Source organism: Lonchura striata, chromosome 25, assembly GCF_046129695.1.
Source record: "Lonchura striata isolate bLonStr1 chromosome 25, bLonStr1.mat, whole genome shotgun sequence".
In the NCBI taxonomy this organism is placed as follows: domain Eukaryota; kingdom Metazoa; phylum Chordata; class Aves; order Passeriformes; family Estrildidae; genus Lonchura; species Lonchura striata.
Genome location: NC_134627.1, coordinates 7,695,900 through 7,721,027, shown reverse-complemented (window position 1 = coordinate 7,721,027; position 25,128 = coordinate 7,695,900). Strand labels below are relative to the sequence as shown.

The window sequence follows — 25,128 nt, the reverse complement described above, 5'->3', positions numbered from 1 at the left end:
GAGGGCACGAGCGGGATCTGAAGCCCACCCCCCCACCCCCACCCAGGTGGGATGTCCCCCGCAGCACACCCGGGGTGCAACGGGGAAACTGAGGCACGGGAGGGTGCTCAGTTTCTTTGCTCCAGCATCAAGAAACGATGAGCTTCCCCAGCCCCAGCCCGTGGGGAGAGCCGGTCCCCGTCCGCTCTGCTCCGGTTGGGACGCGCCGCCCGCCAGAACCGGGCAAGAGCCGCGCAGGGCTCGCGGTGCCAAGCGCCGCGTGCCCGTGCCTCAGTTTCCCCCACCGCATTCGCCGGTCCCGGAGCGGGGGATGAGTCCGAGGGGTCACGGCGGGAGCTGCGTGTCCGGGAGCCCTTCCCTACGCCCCGGCCCCACCGTCCGTGACCCTCCCGTCCCCGCGGGTGCGGGACCGCGGTGGCGCCGGGGTTCGGAACCGGTCCCGCCCGCGGGTACTGGGGACCCGGAGCGGCTCCCGGGGCTCGGAGCGGCTCCCGCCCGTGGACGCCGGAGCCACCCGTGCTGCCGGTGCCGCCGGTGGGTGCGGGGCTCGGAGCGGCTCCCGGTGGTCCCGCCGCCCCCAGGGTGCCCTCCACGCGCGGCCGGGGGGCTCGGGGGGCGCGGCCTCCACACCGGGGAGGGACCACAACCACCGGGAGAGGCGGGACCGGCACCGGGGGGGCGCGGCCAGCGGCGGAAGCGCGGGGGCGGGGCGGCGGCGGCGGCGGCCAGGCGGGGTGGGGGGGGGGGACGCCGCGGCCGTGCGAGGGCGGCGGCGGCGGCCGCCGGTGCCGGTGCGGTCCCGGTGCCCGCGGGCCATGCGGCGGCCGTAGCCATGCAGCGCGACGGGGATGCTGCGGCGGCCGCCGCGGCCTCGTACCGGGTGCTCAGCCGGCTGCTGGGCTATGGCACCGGGCCGGAGGCGGGCGCGGCGGGCGGTGCCGGTGCCGGTACCGGTGCCGGCGCGGCGGGCGGCGGGCGGCTGCCGCCGGGGGCCGGGCCGGCGCTGCGCAGCCCGCGGCCGCAGCTGATGGTTTTCCGCAACGCGGCGGCCGAGAGCCGGCCCGGCGAGGACTGCGGCCCGGCGGCGGCGGCGGCGGCGGCGGCGGGCGGGGGCGTCCCGGGGGGCGGCGGGGCCGAGCTGTGCCCGCGGCACCGCTGCGCGCTGGAGCCCAAAGCGGCGGCGGGCTGGGGAGCGGCGGCGCGGAGCGGGCTGGAGCTGCAGCTGGCGGCGCTGGGGCTGCGCCCGCCGGGGCTGGCGGCGAAGGCGGCGGCGGGCGCCCCGTGCCCGTGCCTCGGGCCGCCCGCCGGCGAGGAAACCAGCGATGCGCTGCTGGTGCTCGAGGCGCTGGAGCCCGACGAGGGCGGCAGCGGCTCCGAGGACGAGCCGGGGTCGCCGGGGCGCGGGGCCGCCCGCGCCGCCGGCAGGACGGCGGGGACCGGCCCCGCGCCGCCGCCCGCGGGCACCGGCACCGGCCCCGGCGGCAGGAAGGGCTCGCTCCGCATCCGCCTCAGCCGCCTCTTCCGCACCAAGAGCTGCAGCGGCGGCTCGGCCACCGGGGACGCCGCCAGCGCCGCCGCCTCGGCCGGGAGCCTCACGGATGTGTGCGGGGCCCGCGGCCGGGAGCAGGAGCCGGGCAGGTACGGGGGTACCGGGGGTGGCACGGGGAGGATGCGGCCGGGGATGTCCCGGGGGTGTCCCGGGGGCGGTGTCCCCGTGGCCAGGGAGGTCCCGGGGGCCGTGTCCCCGTGGTCGGAGATGTCCCTGGGGCCGGGGGTGTCCCTGGGGCCGGGGGTGTCCCGGGGGGCTCCCCGTGCCCGGAGATGTCCCGGGGTCCGTGTCCCCGGGGTGTCCCGGGGGTGTCCCCGTGGCCGTGGATGTCCCCGTGGACGTGGGTGTCCTGGGTCCCGGGGATGTTCCGGGGTCCGTGTCCCGGGGCCCGGGGGTGTCCCCGTGGCCGTGGATGTCCCCGTGGCCGTGGATGTCCCCGTGGCCGTGGATGTCCCCATGGCCGTGGGTGTCCTGGGTCCCGCGGGTGTCCCGGGGGTGTCCCCGTGGCCGTGGGTGTCCCCGTGGCCGGGGATGTCCCGGGGTCCGTGTCCCGGGGCCCGGGGGTGTCCCGGGGGTGTCCCCGTGGCCGTGGATGTCCCCGTGGCCGTGGGTGTCCCGGGTCCCGCGGGTGTCCCGGGGGTGTCCCCGTGGCCGTGGATGTCCCCGTGGCCGTGGGTGTCCCGGGTCCCGCGGGTGTCCCAGGGGTGTCCCCGTGGCCGCGGGTGTCCTGGGTCCCGCGGATGTCCCGGGGGCCGTGGGTGTCTCCGTGGCCGTGGGTGTCCTGGGTCCCGCGGGTGTCCCGGGGGTGTCCCCGTGGCCGTGGGTGTCCCCGTGGCCGTGGGTGTCCCCGTGGACGTGGGTGTCCCCGTGGCCGTGGGTGTCCCCGTGGCCGGGGATGTCCCGGGGTCCGTGTCCCGGGTCCCGCGGGTGTCCCGGGGGTGTCCCGGGGGCCGTGCCGTGATGCTGTCCCGGAGGTGCTGCGATGCTCCGGGGCCGTTCCTCCCGGCGGGTCCCGGTTGGCATCCGGCTCCCGGCGGGGCCCGGGAGGAGCCGGTGGAGCCGATTCAGGCCTTCATCCCCGCTGGGGATGGTGGAAACACCTCTGGGAGAGGCGCTCGGAGCATCCGCCTGGGGAAGAGGAGGCTCGGGGGGATCTTCTTGCTCCACAAATTCCCACCAGGAAGGTGCAGCAGCTCGGGCTCTCCAGGGAACGAGAATTGGGGCGACTCCAGCTGTGCCCGAGGGAGGTTTGGGATGGATTTTGGGGAAGATCTGGCGAGGCACTGGTGGAATCTCCGTGCCCCGGAGTTGCTCGGCGGAGGTGGCACCGTGGGGACGCGGGCTGGTGGCCGCGGGTGGGTTCCGTGGGAGGTTGGACTCGCTGCTCTCCGGGGGCTCCTCCGGATTCTGGGATTCCGTGAGGGGCCGGGGGGCTCGGGCGCTGTCCCCGCTGGTGGCTCGGCTGTCCCCACGGCTGTCCCCACACTGCGGCACCTCGGGGGGATTCAGCTCTGCTGCTCCGGGGGCTCCGCTCGCCCTCCCTCCATGCCGGAGGAATCGTTGCCAGGGGGACACAAATCCTGGGAATTTTTGGTGTGGGACCCATTCTGTCCCACAAATCCTGGGATTTCTTGGTGTGGAATCCCATCGTGTCCAACAAATCCTGGGATTTTTGGTGTAGAATCCCATCGTGTCCGACAAATCCTGGAATTTTTGGTGTGGGACCCCATCCTGCCTCACAAATCCCGGGATAAGAAATCCCGGGATTTTTGGTGTGGGACCCATTCTGTCCAACAAATCCCAGGATTTTTGGTGTGGGACCCATTCTGTCCCACAAATCCCGGGATTTTTGGTGTGGGACCCATTCTGTCCAACAAATCCCAGGATTTTTGGTGTGGGACCTGATCCTGTCCCACAAATCCTGGGATTTTTGGTGTGGGACCCATTCTGTCCCACAAATCCCGGGATTTTTGGTGTGGGACCCATTCTGTCCCACAAATCCCGGGAATTTTCATCACTCGGATGGTCACCTTGGTGGTCACTTGGGTGGTCACCTTGGTGGTCACGATGATGGTGATGACGATGGTGGTGATGATGATGGTGATGATGATGATGATGGTGATGTTGGTGATGATGATGATGATGGCGATGATGATGATGATGATGATGGTGATGATGGCGATGAAGATGATGATGATGATGGCGATGATGATGATGGTGATGATGGTGATGATGACGATGATGATGACAATGATGATGGTGATGATGATGATGGTGATGATGATGATGATGATGGTGATGATGGTGATGATGAAGAACCAGGACCTTCCCTTGGTCCTGCTGGGAGCTGGAAGCTGTTTCCTCCTGACCTGTGGCCCCCGTGGGTGTGGGATGGATCTGGTGGGAATTTTGGTGCTCCTGGGAATTTTGGTGCTCCTGGGAATTCTGCTGTTCCTGGGAATTGTGCTGTTCCCGGGAATTCTGCCATTCCTGGGAATTTTGCCATTCTTGGGAATTTTGGTGCTCCTGGGAATTTTGCTGTTTCCAGGAATTCTGCTGTTCTGGGAATTGTGCTGTTCCCAGGAATTGTGCCGTTCCCGGGAATTTTGCTGTTCTGGGAATTTTGCCATTCCCGGGAATTTTGCCGTTCCTGGGAATTCTGCTGTCCCTGGGAATTTTGCCATTCCTGGGAATTTTGCCATTCCCAGGAATTTTTCCGTTCCCGGGAATTCCGCCATTCCTGGGAATTCCGCCGCTCCCGGGAATTCCGCCGTTCCCGACGCCGTTTCCCGGTTTTTCCCCGCAGGAAGCCCCGACTGACGAGAACCCAAAGTGCCTTTTCCCCGGTCGTGTTCAGCCCCCTCTTCACAGGTGAGGATTTGGGGGCAATTTCTGCCACTTTGGGGTTTTCTCTTTGTTTTGCTGTGGGAGTTTCGCTTCGCGCGGTCCCAGCCCGGGATCTCTGAGGTGTCCCTGGGTCCTGCGGGCCTCGACCCAAAAAGGACAACCCAGAGAGAGGATCTGAGCCCAGGAACGGGGCCTAAAATCCAGAACGGGGTTTAAACCACAGGAACAGGGTTTAAACTCCAGGAACGGGGTCTAAACCAGCAGGAAATGGTTTAAATCCAAGGACAGGGTCTGAGACCCCCAAGGAAGGGTTTAAACCCAAGGACAGAGCCTAAGACCCCCAGGAAGGAGTTTAAGCTCAAGGACAGGCTCTGAGACCTCCCAGGAAAGGGTTTAAACCCAAGGAGAGGTTCTAAGACCCCCAGGAATGAGTTTAAGCCCAAGGATAGAGTCTAAGACCCCCAGAAAAGGGTTTAAACCCAAGGACAGGGCCTAAGATCCCCCAGGAAAGGGTTTAAATCCAAAGAGAGAGTCTGAGACCCCCAGGAAATGATTTAAGCTCAAGGACTGGTCTAAGACCCCCAGAAAAGGGTTTAAACAGGGCCTAAGATGGTTTAGGCCCAAAGACAGGGTCTGAGACCCCCAGGAAAGGGTTTAAACACAAGGACAGGTTCTAAGACCCCCAGGAAGGGGTTTAAGCCCAAAGACAGGGTCTAAGACCCCCACGGAAGGGTTTAGGCCCTAGGACCAGGCCTAAGACCCCCAGGAAGGAGTTTAAACCCAAGGATAGGGCCTAAGATCCCCATGAAAGGGTTTAAAACCAAGGACAGAGTCTGAGACCCCAAAAAAGGGTTTAAACCCAAGGACAGGTTCTAAGACCCCCAGGAAGGGGGGTTTAAGCCCGAAGACCTGGTCTAAGACCCCCAAAAAAGGATTTAAACCCAAGGACAGTGTCTGAAACCCCCAGGAAAGAGTTTAAGCCCTAGGACCTGGTCTAAGACCCCCAGGAAATGGTTTAAATCCAAAGACAGGGTCTGAGATCCCCAAGGAAGGGTTTAAGCCCAAGGACAGGTTCTAAGACCCCCAGGAAAGGGTTTAAATCCAGAGTCTGACCCCCAGGAAAGGGTTTAAATCCAGAGTCTGACCCCCAGGAAAGGGTTTAAATCCAGAGTTTACCCCCAAGGAAGGGTTTAAATCCAGAGTTTACCCCCAGGAAAGGGTTTAAATCCAGAGTTTGACCCCCTGGAAAGGGTTTAAATCCAGAGTTTACCCCCAGGAAAGGGTTTAAATCCAGAGTCTGACCCCCAGGAAAGGGTTTAAATCCAGAGTTTACCCCCAAGGAAGGGTTTAAATCCAGAGTTTACCCCCAGGAAAGGGTTTAAATCCAGTCTAAGACCCCCAAGGAAGGGTTTAAGCCCAAGGAGAGGCTCTAAGATCTCCAGGGGAGGAGCTGCTTTTCCGCAGAGGAAAGCCTGGAGGTGCCAAAGCTTTGCTGTAATCTCGATTTCCTTGATTTTTTTACTTTATCTGGCTTTTTTTAAAACGACTTTTTGTAAAAATCGAAACGTTTTCGACATGCCCCCGGCGCCACACGTGGATCAGCTCTGCTCCATGTGGGAATTCCAAGCTGGGATAAAAAAATAAAAATAAAAAAACAATCCCTTGGATCCTCCTCATCCCATCCAGCTGCTGGGCTTGGGGAGGGGAGGAAAAAATTCCCTCCAGGCCTCTCCAAAGATGCAAAAAATTAATTTTGGGAGCGGCAAACGGGGATCAAAACCTGGGAAGATGCCGGGCCCAGCTGGGTTTTCCATCTGCTTTTCCAGGCGAGACGGTGTCGCTGGTGGACGTGGACATTTCCCAGCGAGGGCTCGGCTCCCCGCAGCCGCCGACGCCGCCGCCGCCGCCCCGCCGGAGCCTCAGCCTGCTGGGTACGGCCCGGAACGGGGCTGGGAGACTGGGAACGGGCCTGGGAGACTGGGAATGGGGCTGGGAGACTGGGAATGGGGCTGGGAGACTGGGAACGGGAGACTGGGAATGGGGCTGGGAGACTGGGAAGGGGGCTTGGGAATGGAGCTTGGGAACTGGGAATGGGGCTGGGAGACTGGGAATGGGGATGGGAAACTGGGAATGGGGCTGGGAGACTGGGAATGGGGCTGGGAGACTGGGAATGGGAGACTGGGAATGGGGCTGGGAGACTGGGAATGGGAGACTGGGAACGGGGCTGGGAGACTGGGAACGGGAGACTGGGAATGGGGCTGGGAGACTGGGAATGGGAGACTGGGAATGGGGATGGGAGACTGGGAATGGGGCTGGGAGACTGGGAACGGGGCTGGGAGACTGGGAACGGGAGACTGGGAGACTGGGAACGGGGCTGGGAGACTGGGAACGGGGCTGGGAGACTGGGAATGGGGCTTGGGAATGGGGCTGGGAGACTGGGAACGGGGCTGGGAGACTGGGAACGGGGCTGGGAGACTGGGAACGGGAGACTGGGAGACTGGGAATGGGAGACTGGGAATGGGAGACTGGGAATGGGGCTGGGAGACTGGGAATGGGGCTGGGAGACTGGGAGACTGGGAATGGGAGACTGGGAACGGGGCTGGGAGACTGGGAACGGGGCTGGGAGACTGGGAACGGGGCTGGGAGACTGGGAACGGGGCTGGGAGACTGGGAACGGGGCTGGGAGACTGGGAATGGGGCTTGGGAATGGGAATGGGGCTTGGGAATGGGGCTGGGAGACTGGGAATGGGGATGGGAGACTGGGAATGGGGCTGGGAGACTGGGAATGGGGCTTGGGAATGGGGCTGGGAGACTGGGAATGGGGCTGGGAGACTGGGAATGGGAGACTGGGAACGGGGCTGGGAGACTGGGAATGGGGATGGGAGACTGGGAATGGGGCTGGGAGACTGGGAATGGGGATGGGAGACTGGGAACGGGGCTGGGGGACTGGGAATGGGGATGGGAGACTGGGAATGGGGCTGGGAGACTGGGAATGGGGATGGGAGACTGGGAATGGGGCTGGGAGACTGGGAATGGGGATGGGAATGGGGATGGGAGACTGGGAATGGGGCTGGGAGACTGGGAATGGGGCTGGGAGACTGGGAATGGGAGACTGGGAATGGGGCTGGGAGACTGGGAATGGGGCTGGGAGACTGGGAATGGGGATGGGAGACTGGGAACGGGGCTGGGAGACTGGGAATGGGGCTGGGAGACTGGGAATGGGGCTGGGAGACTGGGAATGGGGCTTGGGGAATGGGGCTGGGAGACTGGGAATGGGGATGGGAGACTGGGAATGGGGCTTGGGAATGGTCCTTGGGGACTGGGAATGGTGCTGGGAGACTGGGAATGGAACTTGGGAATGGAACTTGGGAACTGGGAATGGTACTTGGGAATGGTCCTTGGGAACCTGGAGATGGTCCTTGGAGCCTTGGGATGGAACTTGGGAACCTGGGAATGGTGCTTGGGAACTGGGAATGGTCCTTGGGAACTGGGAATGGTCCTTGGAGCCTTGGGAATTGCCAGTGGAAACCTGGGAATGATCCCTGGAGCTCTGGGAATTCCAGTGCTGGAAAAGGAATCCCTGTCCTCCAGCAGTGCCCAAACCAGAGAGGAGCTGTCACTGGGGATCCCCAGATCCCTTTTCCGGCGGTTTCCCGGTCTCTGTTGGAATTCCCAGACCCGTTTTCCAGCGGTTTCCCGGCTCCGGGGCTGGGCTGGGAATTCCTGGATCCCGTTTTCCAGCGGTTTCCCGGCTCCAGGGCTGGGCTGGGAATTCCTGGATCCCGTTTTCCAGCGGTTTCCCGGCTCCGGGGCTGGGCTGGGAATTCCCAGACCCGTTTTCCAGTGGTTTCCCGGTGTCTGTCGGGAATTCCCAGATCCCTTTTCCGGCAGTTTCCCGGTCTCTGTTGGAATTCCCAGATCCCTTTTCCGTCGGTTTCCCGGTCTCTGTTGGGATTCCCAGATCCCGTTTTCCGGCGGTTTCCCGGTCTCTGTTGGGAATTCCCAGATCCCTTTTCCGTCGGTTTCCCGGTCTCTGTTGGAATTCCCAGATCCCTTTCCTGGCAGTTTCCCGGTGTCTGTTGGGAATTCCCAGATCCCTTTCCCAGCAGTTTCCTGGTCTCTGTTGGAATTCCCAGATCCCATTTTCCGGCGGTTTCCCGGCTCCGGGGCTGTGCTGGGAATTCCCAGACCCGTTTTCCGGCGGTTTCCCGGCTCCGGGGCTGTGCTGGGAATTCCCGGATCCCGTTTTCCGGCGGTTTCCCGGCTCCGGGGCTGTCGGTTCCCGCTCTCCTGAGCCGTTTCTCTCTCCCAGATGATTTTGGCGGATCGCTGCTGCCTCCGGTGCTCCTGGGGCCCGCTGGCTCCTCGCTGCAAAGCTTCCGGCCGCCGCCGCCGCCGCACGCCGCAGGTCAGCCCCGGAGCCGGGAATTCCGCCCTTCCCGCCGGGAATTCCGCCCTTCCCACCGGGAATTCCGCCTCTTCCCTCCTGGAATTCCGCCCTTCCCGCCGGGAATTCCGCCCTTCCCGCCGGGAATTCCGCCTTTTCCCTCCTGGAATTCCGCCCTTCCCGCCGGGAATTCCGCCTTTTCCCTCCTGGAATTCTGCCCTTCCCGCCGGGAATTCCGCCTTTTCCCTCCTGGAATTCCGCCCTTCCCGCCGGGAATTCTGCTTTTTCTTTCCTTGGTATTCCGCTTTTCCCTCCTGGAATTCCGCCTCTTCCCTCCTGGAATTCTGCCTCTTCCCTTCATGAGTTCTGCTTTTTTTTTCCCTTGGTATTCCGCTTTTCCCTCCTGGAATTCCGCCTCTTCCCTCCTGGAATTCTGCCTTTTCCCTCCAGGAATTCTGCTTTTTTTTCCCTTGGTATTCCGTCCTTCCCTCCTGGAATTCCGCCCTTCCCTCCTGGAATTCTGCCTTTTCCTTCCTGGAATTCTGACTTTCCCCTCCTGGAATTCCACCTTTTTCCTCCTGGAATTCCACCTTTTCCCTCCTGGAATTCCATCATTCCCCTCCTGGAATTCCACCTTTTCCCTCCTGGAATTCCCACTTTTTCCCTCCTACAATCTCCAGGTGTCTCTGGGTGACAGTGACAGTGACCCTGGCTGTCTCGGTGTGACAACAGTGGTGACAATGACAATGACCTGTCTGTGTCTGGGTGACAGTGACAGTGACCCTGGGCTGTCTCTGGGTCACAATGACAACGATCCGGCTGTCTGTGTGTGACAGTGACAATGACAACGACCCGGCTGTCTGTGTGTGACAGTGACAATGACAACGATCCGGCTGTCTGTGTGTGACAGTGACAATAACAAAGATCCGGCTGTCTGTGTGTAATGGTGACAATGACAACGACCCGGCTGTCTGTGTGTGACAGTGACAATAACAACGATCCGGCTGTCTCTGTGTAATGGTGACAATGACAACGACCCGGCTGTCTGTGTGTGACAGTGACAATAACAACGATCCGGCTGTCTGTGTGTAATGGTGACAATGACAACGACCCGGCTGTCTGTGTGTGACAGTGACAATAACAACGATCCGGCTGTCTCTGTGTAATGGTGACAATGACAACGACCCGGCTGTCTGTGTGTGACACTGACAATGACAACGATCCGGCTGTCTCTGTGTAATGGTGACAATGACCCTGAATGATGGGGACAATGACCTGTCTTTCTCTGTGTGACAATGACAATGACAGTGACAGTGACAGTGACCATGATCCCGCTGTCCCTGTGTGACGGTGACGGTAATAGGGACCTCGCTGTCTCCATCTGATGGTGATGGTGACAATGATCCTGCTGTCTCCGTGTGACGGTGACAGTGACACTGACCATGGCCGCTCCGGGTGACACTGACAGTGACACTGACCATGGCCGCTCCGTGTGACGGTGACAGTGACGGTGACACTGACCATGGCCGCTCCGGGTGATGGTGACAGTGACGGTGACACTGACCGTGGCCGCTCCATGTGACAGTGACGGTGACGGTGACCATGGCTGCTCCGTGTGACGGTGACCGTGGCCGCTCCGGGTGACAGTGACAGTGACGGTGACACTGACCGTGGCCTGCTCCATGTGACAGTGACGGTGACGGTGACCATGGCTGCTCCGTGTGACAGTGACCGTGGCCGCTCCGGGTGACAGTGACAGTGATGGTGACACTGACCGTGGCCTGCTCTGTGTGACAGTGACAGTGACGGTGACCATGGCTGCTCAGTGTGACGGTGACACTGACTGTGGCCGCTCCGTGTGATGGTGACAGTGACACTGACACTGACTGTAGCCGCTCCGGATTATGGTGACGGTGACACTGACCATGGCTGCTCCGTGTGATGGTGACGGTGGTGGTGACACTGACCATGGCCGCTCCGGGTGACGGTGACACTGACACTGACACTGACCGTGGCCGCTCTGGGCGACGGTGACACTGACTGTGGCCGCTCCGGGTGACAGTGACAGTGACACTGACACTGACCATGGCTGCTCCGGGTGACACTGACACTGACCATGGCTGCTCCGTGTGATGGTGATGGTGACACTGACACTGACCGTGGCCGCTCCGGGTGATGGTGACACTGACACTGACTGTGGCTGCTCCGGGTGACGGTGACGGTGACGGTGACGTCTCGGTGTCCCTGCAGACGCCCCTGCCCGGCCGGCGCCGCTGCGGCCGCCCGAGGCCCCGGGGCAGCCGAGCGTCCCGGCCCGGCCCGACCCCGGCAGCTTCGCCGCCAGCCTCCGGGAGCTGGAGAAGGTGCGGGAACGCCGGGAATGGGAATGGGAATGGGAATGGGAATGGGAATTGGGAATGGGAATGGGAATGGGATTGGGAATGGGATTGGGAATGGGTTGGGAATGGGATTGGGAATGGGAATTGGGAATGGGAATGGGAATGGGTTGGGAATGGGAGCCTTGGGAATGGGATTGGGAATGGGAGCCCTGGGAATGGGATTGGGAATGGGGATTGGGAATGGGATTGGGAATGGGAGCCTTGGGAATGGGATTGGGAATGGGAATTGGGAATGGGATTGGGAATGGGATTGGGAATGGGAATGGGATTGGGAATGGGAATTGGGAATGGGATTGGGAATGGGATTGGGAATGGGGATTGGGAATGGGATTGGGAATGGGAATTGGGAATGGGATTGGGAATGGGTTGGGAATGGGAGCCTTGGGAATGGGATTGGGAATGGGAGCCTCGGGAATGGGATTGGGATTGGGAATGGGAATGGGAATGGGAATGGGATTGGGAATGGGGATTGGGAATGGGATTGGGAATGGGGATTGGGAATGGGATTGGAAATGGGAGCCTTGGGAATGGTATTGGGAATGGGTTGGGAATGGGATTGGGAATGGGAGCATCGGGAATGGGAGCCCTGGGAATGGGATTGGGAATGGGAGCCTTGGGAATGGGATTGGGAATGGGATTGGGAATGGGAGCCTCGGGAATGGGGATTGGGAATGTGAGCCTCAGGGACTGGGATTTGGGATTCCAACCCCTCAGTGATTAGGATTTGGAAAATCGACCCTTTAGGGATTGAGATTTGGGAATCTGAGCCCTCAGGGACTGGGATTTTCCCTTGGGAATTGTGGGGAGCGCCCTGCTGGACTTTTCCCTTGGGAATCGCCCTGCTGGGAGTTTTTTCCCTTGGGAATCGCCCTGCTGGGAGTTTTTTCCCTCGGGAATCGCTCTGCTGGGATTTTCCCTCGGGAATCCTGACTCTGCCCGTTCCCAGTGCGGGTGGTACTGGGGCCCCATGAACTGGGAGGACGCCGAGATGAAGCTGAAGGGAAAAGCCGACGGATCCTTCCTGGTGCGGGACAGCTCCGACCCCCGCTACATCCTGAGCCTGAGCTTCCGCTCGCAGGGCGTCACGCACCACACCCGCATGGAGCACTACCGGGGTGAGACATTCCCGGGATCCCAAAATATTTGGGATGCCATTCCCAGCTCCGTTAGATACACACCCGCATGGAGCACTACCGGGGTGAGACATTCCCAGAATTTGGGATTCCTTGGGATGCCATTCCCAGCTCCATTAGATGCACACCCGCATGGAGCACTACCGGGGTGAGACATTCCCAGAATTTGGGATTCCTTGGGATGCCATTCCCAGCTCCTGTAAATACACACCCGCATGGAGCACTACCGGGGTGAGACATTCCCGGGATCTAGGAATTTTTGGGATGCCATTTCCAGCTCCATTAGATGCACACCCGCATGGAGCACTACCGGGGTGAGACATTCCCAGAATTTGGGATTCCTTGGGATGCCATTCCCAGCTCCATTAGATACACACCCGCATGGAGCACTACCGGGGTGAGACATTCCCGGGATCCGGGATTCCTTGGGATGCCATTCCCAGCTCCTGTAAATACACACCCGCATGGAGCACTACCGGGGTGAGACATTCCTGGGATCCGGGATTCCTTGGGATGCCATTCCCAGCTCCATTACATACACACCACATGGAGCACTACCGGGGTGAGACATTCCCAGAATTTGGGATTTTTTGGGATGCCATTCCCAGCTCCATTACATACACACCCACATGGAGCACTACCAGGGTGAGACATTCCCAGAATTTGGGATTTTTTGGGATGCCATTGCCAGCTCCATTAGATACACACCCGCATGGAGCACTACCGGGGTGAGACATTCCCGGGATCCCAAAATATTTGGGATGCCATTCCCAGCTCCTGTAAATACACACCCGCATGGAGCACTACCGGGGTGAGACATTCCCGGGACCCCAAAATATTTGGGATGCCATTCCCAGCTCCATTACATACACACCCGCATGGAGCACTACCGGGGTGAGACATTCCCAGAATTTGGGATTTTTTGGGATGCCATTCCCAGCTCCATTACATACACACCCGCATGGAGCACTACCAGGGTGAGACATTCCCGGGATCCGGGATTCCTTGGGATGCCATTCCCAGCTCCATTACATACACACCCGCATGGAGCACTACCGGGGTGAGACATTCCCAGAATTTGGGATTTTTTGGGATGCCATTCCCAGCTCCATTAGATGCACACCCACATGGAGCACTACCGGGGTGAGACATTCCCAGAATTTGGGATTTTTTGGGATGCCATTCCCAGCTCCATTAGATGCACACCCGCATGGAGCACTACCGGGGTGAGACATTCCCGGGACCCCAAAATATTTGGGATGCCATTCCCAGCTCCATTACATACACACCCGCATGGAGCACTACCGGGGTGAGACATTCCCAGAATTTGGGATTCCTTGGGATGCCATTCCCAGCTCCATTACATACACACCCGCATGGAGCACTACCGGGGTGAGACATTCCCAGAATTTGGGATTTTTTGGGATGCCATTCCCAGCTCCTGTAAATACACACCCGCATGGAGCACTACTGGGGTGAGACATTCCCAGGATCCCAAAATATTTGGGATACCATTCCCAGCTCTGTTAGATACACACCCGCATGGAGCACTACCGGGGTGAGACATTCCCGGGATCCCAAAATATTTGGGATGCCATTCCCAGCTCCATTAGATACACACCCGCATGGAGCACTACCGGGCTGAGACATTCCCGGGATCTAGGAATTTTTGGGATGCCATTCCCAGCTCCATTAGATGCACACCCACATGGAGCACTACCGGGGTGAGACATTCCCAGAATTTGGGATTTTTTGGGATGCCATTCCCAGCTCCATTACATACACACCCGCATGGAGCACTACCGGGGTGAGACATTCCCAGAATTTGGGATTTTTTGGGATGCCATTCCCAGCTCCATTACATACACACCCGCATGGAGCACTACCAGGGTGAGACATTCCCGGGATCCCAAAATATTTGGGATGCCATTCCCAGCTCCATTAGATACACACCCGCATGGAGCACTACCGGGGTGAGACATTCCCAGAATTTGGGATTTTTTGGGATGCCATTCCCAGCTCCATTACATACACACCCGCATGGAGCACTACCGGGGTGAGACATTCCCAGAATTTGGGATTTTTTGGGATGCCATTCCCAGCTCCATTACATACACACCCGCATGGAGCACTACCGGGGTGAGACATTCCCAGAATTTGGGATTTTTTGGGATGCCATTCCCAGCTCCATTACATACACACCCGCATGGAGCACTACCGGGGTGAGACTTATTCAATTGACTAAATAGAAAAATATTTAATTTACTAAATACAAGAATATTCAATTGACTAAATAGAAAAATATTTAATTTACTAAATACAAGAATATTAAATTCACTAAATAGAAAAATACTTAATTTACTAAATACAAGAATATTTAATGTCTTCAATAGACGAATATTTAATTTATTAAATAGGTGACTGTTGGTAAGTTGGGCTGTTCCCAAATCCGTAAAAAAGCCCATTCCAGGGGATTTTGGGAATGCCAGGTTTGTCACTGATTCTCATGTTGCTTCCGTGATGGTGCTGGGGAAGCTGCTTTCCCAAAAATTCCTTGGAAAAATGGGAATAATTCCCCTGTGCCTTCCCAAAAATCCCCCGGGATAACGGGAATGATTCCCCTGTGCTTTCCCGAAACTCCCCTGGGATAACAGGAATAATTCCCCTGTGCCTTCCCAAAAATCCCCTGGATAACAGGAGTGATTCCCCTGTGCTTTCCCAAAAATCCCCATGGATAATGGGAATAATTTCCCTGTGCTTTCCCAAAAATCCCCTGGGATAACGGGAATGATTTCCCTGTGCTTTCCCAAAAATTCCTTGGAATAAAGAGAATTATTCACCTATCCTTTATCAAAAATGCCCCGGGATAACGGGAATGATTTCCCTGTGCTTTCCCAAAAATCCCCTGGGATAACGGGAATGATTTCCCTGTGCTTTCCCAAAACTTCCTTGGAATAAAGAGAATTATTCACCTATCCTTTATCAAAAATTCCCCGGGATAACAGGAATGATTCCCCTGTGCTTTCCCAAAAATCCCCATGGATAATGGGAATAATTTCCCTGTGCTTTCCCAAAAATCCCCTGGGATAACGGGAATGATTCCCCTGTGCCTTCCCAAAAATCCCCCGGGATAACGGGAATAATTCCCCTGTGCCTTCCCAAAAATCCCCAGGAATAACAGGAATAATTCCCCTATGATTTCCCAAAATCCCCTGGGATAACGGGAATGATTCCCCTGTGCCTTCCCAAAAATCCCCCGGGATAACGGGAATGATTCCCCTGTGCCTTCCCAAAAATCCCCTGGGATAACGGGAATGATTCCCCTGTGCCTTCCCAAAAATCCCTGGGATAACGGGAATTCTTTCTCTCCGAAGGGACCTTCAGCCTGTGGTGCCACCCCAAGTTCGAGGACCGCTGCCAGTCCGTGGTGGAGTTCATCAGGAGGGCCACGATGCACTCCAAGAACGGGAAATTCCTCTACTTCCTGCGCTCCCGCGTGCCAGGTGAGCTGGGAATGCCAGGGAGCTGGGAATGGGATTGTCCAGGGAGCTGGGAATGGGATTGTCCAGGTGAATCTGGGAATGGGATTGCCAGGGAGCTGGGAATGGGAATGCCAGGGAGCTGGGAATGGGATTGTCAGGGAGCTGGGAATGGGATTGTCCAGGTGAATCTGGGAATGGGATTGCCAGGGAGCTGGGAATGGGATTGTCCAGGGAGCTGGGAATGGGATTGTCCAGGTGAATCTGGGAATGGGAATGCCAGGGAGCTGGGAATGGGAATGCCAGGGAGCTGGGAATGGGAATGCCAGGGAGCTGGGAATGGGAATGCCAGGGAGCTGGGAATGGGATTGTCCAGGGATCCTGGGAATGGGATTGCCAGGGAGCTGGGAATGGGATTGTCCAGGGATCCTGGGAATGGGATTGCCAGGGAGCTGGGAATGGGATTGCCAGGGAGCTGGGAATGGGATTGTCCAGGGATCCTGGGAATGGGATTGTCCAGGGAGCTGGGAATGGGATTGTCCAGGTGAATCTGGGAATGGGATTGCCAGGGAGCTGGGAATGGGAATGCCAAGGAGCTGGGAATGGGAATGCCAGGGAGCTGGGAATGGGAATGCCAGGGAGCTGGGAATGGGATTGTCCAGGGAGCTGGGAATGGGATTGTCCAGGTGAATCTGGGAATGGGATTGTCCAGGGAACTGGGAATGGGATTGTCCAGGGAGCTGGGAATGGGAATGCCAGGGAGCTGGGAATGGGAATGCCAGGGAGCTGGGAATGGGATTGCCAGGGATCCAGGGAATGGGATTGCCAGGGATCCAGGGAATGGGATTGTCAGGGAGCTGGGAATGGGAATGCCAGGGAGCTGGGAATGGGATTGCCAGGGATCCAGGGAATGGGATTGTCCAGGGAGCTGGGAATGGGATTGTCCAGGGATCCAGGGAATGGGATTGTCCAGGGATCCAGGGAATGGGATTGTCAGGGAGCTGGGAATGGGATTGTCCAGGGATCCAGGGAATGGGATTGTCCAGGTGAATCTGGGAATGGGATTGTCCAGGGAACTGGGAATGGGATTGTCCAGGGATCCAGGGAATGGGATTGTCCAGGGAACTGGGAATGGGATTGTCAGGGATCCAAGGAATGGGATTGTCCAGGGAGCTGGGAATGGGATTGTCAGGGAGCTGGGAATGGGATTGTCAGGGATCCAAGGAATGGGATTGTCCAGGGAGCTGGGAATGGGATTGCCAGGGAGCTGGGAATGGGATTGTCCAGGTGAATCTGGGAATGGGATTGTCCAGGTGAATCTGGGAATGGGATTGCCAGGGAGCTGGGAATGGGATTGTCCAGGTGAATCTGGGAATGGGATTGCCAGGGAGCTGGGAATGGGATTGTCCAGGTGAATCTGGGAATGGGATTGCCAGGGAGCTGGGAATGGGATTGTCCAGGGATCCTGGGAATGGGATTGTCCAGGGAGCTGGGAATGGGATTGTCCAGGGAGCTGGGAATGGGATTGTCCAGGTGAGCCTGGGAATGGGATTGTCCAGGTGAGCCCGGGAATGCCAGGGAGCTGGGAATGGGATTGTCCAGGTGAATCTGGGAATGGGATTGTCCAGGTGAGCCTGGGAATGGGATTGTCCAGGTGAATCTGGGAATGGGATTGTCCAGGTGAGCCCGGGAATGCCAGGGAGCTGGGAATGGGATTGTCCAGGTGAATCTGGGAATGGGATTGCCAGGGAGCTGGGAATGGGATTGCCAGGGAGCTGGGAATGGGATTGTCCAGGTGAATCTGGGAATGGGATTGCCAGGGAGCTGGGAATGGGAATGCCAGGGATCCAGGGAATGGGATTGTCCAGGGATCCAGGGAATGGGATTGCCAGGGATCCAGGGAATGGGATTGTCCAGGTGAATCTGGGAATGGGATTGCCAGGGATCCAGGAATGGGATTGTCCAGGTGAATCTGGGAATGGGATTGTCCAGGGATCCAGGGAATGGGATTGTCCAGGGAGCTGGGAATGGGATTGTCCAGGTGAGCCCGGGAATGCCAGGGAGCTGGGAATGGGATTGCCAGGGAGCTGGGAATGGGATTGTCCAGGTGAATCTGGGAATGGGATTGTCCAGGTGAGCCCGGGAATGCCAGGGAGCTGGGAATGGGATTTGTCTAGGGAGCTGGGAATGGGAATGCCAGGGAGCTGGGAATGGGAATGCCAGGGAGCTGGGAATGGGAATGCCAGGGAGCTGGGAATGGGATTGTCCAGGGAGCTGGGAATGGGATTGTCCAGGGAGCTGGGAATGGGAATGCCAGGGAGCTGGGAATGGGATTGTCCAGGGAGCTGGGAATGGGATTGTCAGGGATCCAGGGAATGGGATTGTCCAGGGAGCTGGGAATGGGATTGTCCAGGGATCCAGGGAATGGGATTGTCCAGGGATCTGGGAATGGGATTGCCAGGGAGCTGGGAATGGGATTGCCAGGGAGCTGGGAATGGGATTGTCCAGGGATCCAGGGAATGGGATTGCCAGGGAGCTGGGAATGGGAATGCCAGGTGAGCCTGGGAATGCCAGGGAGCTGGGAATGGGATTGTCCAGGGATCCAGGGAATGGGATTGTCCAGGGATCTGGGAATGGGATTGCCAGGGAGCTGGGAATGGGATTGCCAGGGAGCTGGGAATGGGATTGTCCAGGTGAATCTGGGAATGGGATTGTCCAGGGATTCAGGGAATAGGATATCCAGGGATCCAGGGAATGCGATTGTCCAGGGATCCAGACGAGCCTGGGAATGGGATTGTCCAGGGAACTGGGAACGGGATTTTCCAGGTGAGCCCGGGAATCTACTCCTGCCTAACCCTGGTGCCCAAAATCTCCTTTTTTTGCCCCGGAAAGGTCTCCCTCCGACGCCTGTCCAGCTCCTGTATCCCGTCTCCAGGTTCAGCAACGTCAAATCCCTGCAGCACCTTTGCCGCTTCCGCATCCGGCAGCTGGTCCGGATCGACCACATTCCCGAGCTCCCGCTGCCCAAGTGAGTCCCGGAATCCCCCGGGATCAAATCCTGGGATTCCCTGCCCCGGGATCAAATCCTGGGATTCCCTCCCCTGCATCAAAACCTGGGATTCCCTGCCCCGGGATCAAATCCTGGGATTCCCTGCCCCGGGATCAAATCCTGGGATTCCCTGCCCCGGGATCAAATCCTGGAATTCCCTCCCCTGGATCAAAACCTGGGATTCCCTGCCCCAGGATCAAATCCTGGGATTCCCTGCCCCGGGATCAAATCCTGGGATTCCCTGCCCCGGGATCTAAAACCTGGAATTCCCTGCCCTGCATCAAAACCTGGAATTCCCTGCCCTGGGATCAAATCCTGGAATTCCCTCCCCTGCATCAAAACCTGGGATCCCCCCTGCATCAAAACCTGGAATTCCTTCCCCTGGATCAAAATCTAGAATTCCCTCCCCTGGATCAAAACCTGGAATTCCCTCCCCTGGATCAAAATCTAGAATTCCCTCCCCTGGATCAAAACCTGGAATTCCCTCCCCTGGATCAAAATCTGGGATCCCCCCTGGATCAAAACCTGGAATTCCCTCCCCTGCATCAAAACCTGGGATCCCCCCTGCATCAAAACCTGGGATCCCCCCTGCATCAAAACCTGGGATCCCCCCTGCATCAAAACCTGGAATTCCCTCCCCTGCATCAAAACCTGGAATTCCCTCCCCTGCATCAAAACCTGGAATTCCCTCCCCTGCATCAAAACCTGGAATTCCCTCCCCTGCATCAAAACCTGGAATTCCCTCCCCTGGATCAAAACCTGGAATTCCCTCCCAGGCTCCCTGACCACAGATCTGGGTGGGAATCCTTGGCTTTTCCAGCTTTGGGATCGCTTTGGGATCGATGTCCTGTGGGGTTTAGGGATGCCGTGGGAATTCTGAGCGCCTTGGGAATGAGGAATTCCCCGCCATGCCAGAGGTTTGGGAAGCGGTGATTTTGCAGGGAAGAGCCTCTGGATGTGTTTTAGGAATTTCAGTGGGGCTGTGGCTCAGGAATCCGGCTGTTCCCAATGTTTTTCCAGGGAAGAAGCTCTGGTTGTGTTTTGGGAATTTTGGAGGGGTTGTGTCTCAAGGATCCAGCTCTTCCCGATGTTTCTCTGGGATGTATTTTGGGAATTTTGGAGGGGCTGTGTCTCAGGAATCCGGCTATTCCTGATGTTTCTCTGGGATGTATTTTGGGAATTTTGGAGGGGCTGTGACTCAGGAATCCGGCTGTTCCCCATGTTTCTCTGGGATGTATTTTGGGAATTTTGGAGGGGTTGTGTCTCAAGGATCCAGCTCTTCCCCATGTTTCTCCGGGATGTATTTTGGGAATTTTGGAGGTGCTGTGTCTCAGGAATCCGGCTGTTCCTGGTGTTTCTCCAGGATGTATTTTGGGAGTTTTGGAGGGGCTGTGGCTCAGGGATCCAGCTCTTCCCCATGTTTCTCCGGGATGTATTTTGGGAATTTTGGAGGGGCTGTGTCTCAGGGATCCGGCTATTCCTGGTGTTTCTCCGGGATGTATTTTGGGAATTTTGGAGGGGCTGTGGCTCAGGGATCCGGCTCTTCCCGCTGTTTTCCAGGCCCCTGATCTCCTACATCCGCAAGTTCTACTACTACGACCCGCAGGAGGAGCAGTACCTGGCCCTCAGGGAGGCCCAGCTCCTCTCCCGACAGAGGCAGGAGCCGGAATCCTCCACGTAGCGGAGCCGGAGCGGCACCCACGGTGCGGGAACGGCTGGGAATGGGTGGGAATGGGGTGGGAATGGGTGGGAATGGGGTGGGATGGGTGGGAATGGGGTGGGAATGGGGTGGGATGGGTGGGAATGGGGTGGGAATGGGGTGGGATGGTTGGGAATGGGTGGGAATGGGGTGGGATGGTTGGGATGATTGGGAATGGGCTGGGAATGATGTGGGAATGGGCTGGGATTGTTGGGAATGGGCTGGGATGGTTGGGAATGGGGTGGGATGGTTGGGAATGGGTGGGAATGGGGTGGGATGGGTGGGAATGGGGTGGGAATGGGGTGGGATGGATGGGAATGGGTGGGAATGGGGTGGGATGGTTGGGAATGGGCTGGGAATGGGGTGGGATGATTGGGAATGGGTGGGAATGGGTGGGAATGGGGTGGGATTGTTGGGAATAGGCTGGGAATGGTTGGAAATGGGCTGGGAATGGTCCAGGAATGGGCTGGGAATGGGCTGGGAATGGGGTGGGAATGGGCTGGGATGGCTGGGAATGGGGTGGGAATGGGCTGGGATGGCTGGGAATGGGGTGGGAATGGGCTGGGATGGCTGGGAATGGGGTGGGAATGGGCTGGGATGGCTGGGAATGGGGTGGGAATGGGCTGGGATGGCTGGGAATGGGGTGGGAATGGGCTGGGATGGCTGGGAATGGGGTGGGAATGGGCTGGGATGGCTGGGAATGGTCCAGGAATGGGCTGGGAATGGGGTGGGATAGGTCAGGAATGGTTCAGGGATGGTCTGGGATTGGTTGGGAATGGTCAGGAATGATCTGGGAATTGTCTGGAATGGTTCAGGGGTGGTCTGGGAATGGTCAAGAATGGTGTAGGAATGGTCTGGGATGGTTGGGAATGGGCTGGGATGGTTGGGATGATTGGGAATGGGCTGGGATTGTTGGGAATGGGCTGGGAAAGGCTGGGAATGGGCTGGGATTGTTGGGAATGGGCTGGGAATGATGTGGGAATGGTGTGGGAATGGTTGGGAATGGGCTGGGAATGGGCTGGGATTGGTCTCAATCCCTCCGATCCCATCTGATCCCAATTCCCGGTGTTTTTTCCCGGCAGGAATTTGGTTGTCGCCCTCGTGCCGTGGTGGGAAGCCGAGCTCCTGCTGCTGCTGCTGCTGCTCTTTTCCCTGGAGGAGAGGGCCCAGCATTCCCAGGAATCCCAGGAATCCCAGCATTCCCGGGAAAGCCAGCAGAGCAGGATTCCTCCTGGGAAAAGGATTCCCGGCCCCGCGGGATCCCCGCGGGACGAAGAATGTCACGGCACTATTCCCAACTTTTCCTGGAAGTTTTCGGTTTGGATGTCTCTGGATTTTTTTTATTTTTTTTATTTTTTTATTTTTTAATTTGATTTTTCAGCATGAGAAAAAAAACAAAAAAACCAAAAAAACCCTGGATTTTCTGATGCCACCTTGGGGAATTTTCTGGGAAGATCCCTCTGTTCCAAGGTTTTGATCCTCGCTGGAGAGCTGCAAACGGAGCCAGGGGGGTTGGAATAACCCCTGGGAATAACCCCGGGAAGAAATAAAATATGGAATTCTCAGCAGCTCCACAGCTTCCCAGGATTTTGGGAAAAAAACAGATCCAAACCCTTCCAGGATTGGCAGGAACATCCTGGGAAAAGCTTGAAGAAGAAGAGGAAGGAGGAGCGTGGGATGTGATGGATCCAAAGGGAAAATTCCTGGAAGATTCCCCTGGGAGGTGGAAAAGCTGCTGGAATTTCCGGAGCTCTCCAGGGATCCCAAAATTTGGGATGGGCTTTTCCCAGCCTGGTGGATTCCAGAGGCTGGGAATGAAGATTTCCTCTGCTGGAGCAGCTCCCTCGTGTCCCTGGGATATTTTGGGAACAGCAAATCCAGGAGAATTGTGGATTTTTCCCGATTTTTTGGGCACAAATTCCCTCCTTCACCCCTTTGGGATTCCCGAGCTCCATCCCCTGAGCAGGAATTCCAGCTGGGAATTCTGGAGGAATTCTTCTTTCCCTGCTGTGTTTTCAAGGAGCAGCTCTGAATCCAAGGAATTTTCCTGCTGGATCTGAGGATTCCCTGCGAGCTGCCAGGACCTGTGTGGGAAGTGGGGGGGGGATGATGCCAAATCCTGGAATTTTTGTGGATTTTCATGGGAAAAAAAAAAAAAATTCCAAGCTGCTTTTGCCACGGAAGGTGCTACAAATCCTGCAAATCCTGCCTGCTCCAGCTGGGATTTGGAGAGGGAAAAAAAAACCAAAAAACAAACAAAGAAAAAAGCCAAAATCCTTAAAAAAAAATTCCAGGTTTTTGGATGAAACCGAGCTTGAAAAATCCGTGGAAATGCCTCGTGGGATTTTGTGAGGGAAAAAGCTTCCTAAAAACCAGCCTGGTCCAGTTTTTCTTCCCAAAAAAACCAAAATGAGACTCTGGGAAAAAAAAAAAAAAAAGGAAAAGTGGATCAGGGATGGATAATGGGATGCAGGGAATTTGGGAATTTGGGAAGGAATCCAGGGGAAATCCTGGTTTTTTTGCCATGGGGTGGTGGTGGCAGCATTCCCACTTTTCTTTGGGAATGGGGGGCGCTGGGGTTTTTTTTGGGGGGGTTTTTTTGCCACCCTTGGGTGCTCCCAATTCCCCAAATCCCATCCTGGGGTGTTCCAGTGTCCCGAAATCCACCTTGGGGTGCTCCCAATTCCCAAAATCCCATCCTGGGGTTCCCCAAGTGCTCCCAGTGTCCCAAAATCCCACCCTAGGGTGCTCCCAGTGCCACCCTGGGGTGCTCCCAGTGCCCCCAAATCCATCTTGGGTCATTCCCAGTGCTCCCAGTGCCACCCCAGGGTGCTCCCAGTCCCTAAAAATCCATCCTGGGGTGCTCCCAGTGCTCCCAGTGTCACCCTAGGGTGCTCCCAGTCCCTAAAAATCCATCCTGGGGTGCTCCCAGTGCCCCAAAATCCACCTTGAGCCATTCCCAGTGTTCCCAGTGCCACCTTGGGGTGCTCCCAGTGCCCCAAAATCCCACCCTAGGGTGCTCCCAGTGCCCCAAAATCCCACCCTAGGGTGCTCCCAGTGCCCCAAAATCCACCCCAGGGTGCTCCCAGCACCCCCAAATCCATCTTGGGTCATTCCCAGTGTTCCCAGTGCCACCCCAGGGTGCTCCCAGACCCTAAAAATCCACCTTGGGGTGCTCCCAGTGCTCCAAAATCCACCTTGAGCCATTCCCAGTGCTCCCAGTGCCACCTTGGGGTGCTCCCAGTGCTCCAAAATCCCACCCTGGGGTGCTCCCAGTCCCTAAAAATACACCTTGGGGTGCTCCCAGTGCCACCCTGGGGTGCTCCCAGTGCTCCCAGTGCCCCAAAATCCATCTTGGATCATTCCCAGTGCTCCCAGTGCCACCCCAGGGTGCTCCCAGTCCCTAAAAATCCATCCTTGGGGTGCTCCCAGTGCTCCCAGTGCCACCCTGGGGTGCTCCCAGTGCCCCAAAATCCACCTTGAGCCATTCCCAGTGTTCCCAGTGTCACCCTAGGGTGCTCCCAGTCCCTAAAAATCCATCCTTGGGGTTTTTCCAGTCCCTAAAAATCCACCCCAGGGTGCTCCCAGTGCTCCCAGTGCCCCAAAATCCATCTTGGGTCATTCCCAGTGTTCCCAGTGGCACCCTAGGGTGCTCCCAGTCCCTAAAAATCCATCCTTGGGGTGCTCCCAGTGCTCCCAGTGGCACCCTAGGGTGCTCCCAGACCCTAAAAATCCACCCCGGGGTGCTCCCAGTGCTCCCAGTCCGGGGCTTCCCCCCAGTCCCCAGGAATTTCAGGGGATCCAGCCTCAGCTTTGGAGGAGGAAGGAGCAAATTCCAGCAGCTCCCAGGGCAGGAGATTCCCAGGATTTTGGGAATCACCCTTTGGAATTAACGAAAAAACAACAAAAAAAAAATTGCAGCTTTTGCTTCATTTTATTTTGATTTTTTTATTTTTATCCACCCCCCTTTTTTAAAAAAAAATTTTAATTTTAATTTTAATTTTAAATTTTTTTTTTTTTTTTTTTTTGGTGTGTGTGTGCTTAATTTATTCAAATAGTGGCTGTATAATTTATTTTCGTAAATATATGAGAAAAGTTACTAAATGGTTAAAAAAAAAATAATAATAAAAAAAAACCAAACGGACTTTGCAGGCCAATCTTTCAGATTTAATGAAAAAAAAAAATTAATTAATAATAATAATAATAATAATAATAATAATGGGTTTTGATATGAACCACAAATGCACTTTTGGGTGTGTTTGGTTATTTTTTGGGGTGGGGAGCTGTGGGGTTGGTGTGTAAATATTGTATTTATAGGCATGTTTGGCCTCTTGTGGGGATTTTAGGAACTGCTGGCGTGGAATTCCTGAATTTTGGGGGTTTTGGGGTTTTTTTGGGGTGTTTTTTTTTGCCCCACGGGGTCAGCCAGGAAGAGCTGACTTGGTGTTTGTAAAACTCATTTTTATCGTCGATTTTTGGGGTTTTTTTTTTTGGGGTAGTTTGGGATTTTTTTTTTTTTTTTGATTTTTTGCCGTGGGAAGGGAAGGGGGAAAGGGTTTGAAATAAAAATCTTGGAAATCGTTGGA

The 25,128-nt window shown here is 57.0% G+C and overlaps 1 protein-coding gene across 1 annotated transcript; it reads left to right on the top strand.

Annotated features, from left to right (window-relative positions):
- The first annotated feature begins 832 nt into the window (after positions 1-832).
- SOCS7 (suppressor of cytokine signaling 7) lies at positions 833-25,128 on the top strand. The gene is made up of 10 exons (XM_031507054.2): positions 833-1,638; positions 4,356-4,420; positions 6,223-6,327; positions 8,709-8,804; positions 11,034-11,146; positions 12,129-12,297; positions 15,690-15,818; positions 18,687-18,822; positions 20,404-20,546; positions 21,625-25,128. The coding sequence occupies exons 1-9, from the start codon at positions 833-835 to the stop codon at positions 20,522-20,524; spliced, it is 1,740 nt and encodes a 579-aa protein (XP_031362914.1). The 3' UTR covers positions 20,525-20,546; positions 21,625-25,128.

What these genes read in the sequence shown, in the direction of transcription:
- SOCS7 (XM_031507054.2), top strand. Translation starts at nt 833, where the DNA reads ATGCAGCGCGACGGGGATGCTGCGGCGGCCGCCGCGGCCTCGTACCGG. An exon ending in GCCTCCGGGAGCTGGAGAAG is followed by an intron (nt 11,147 to 12,128) that starts GTGCGGGAACGC and finishes GCCCGTTCCCAG; the next exon opens with TGCGGGTGGTACTGGGGCCC. An exon ending in CCCGAGCTCCCGCTGCCCAA is followed by an intron (nt 18,823 to 20,403) that starts GTGAGTCCCGGA and finishes GCTGTTTTCCAG; the next exon opens with GCCCCTGATCTCCTACATCC.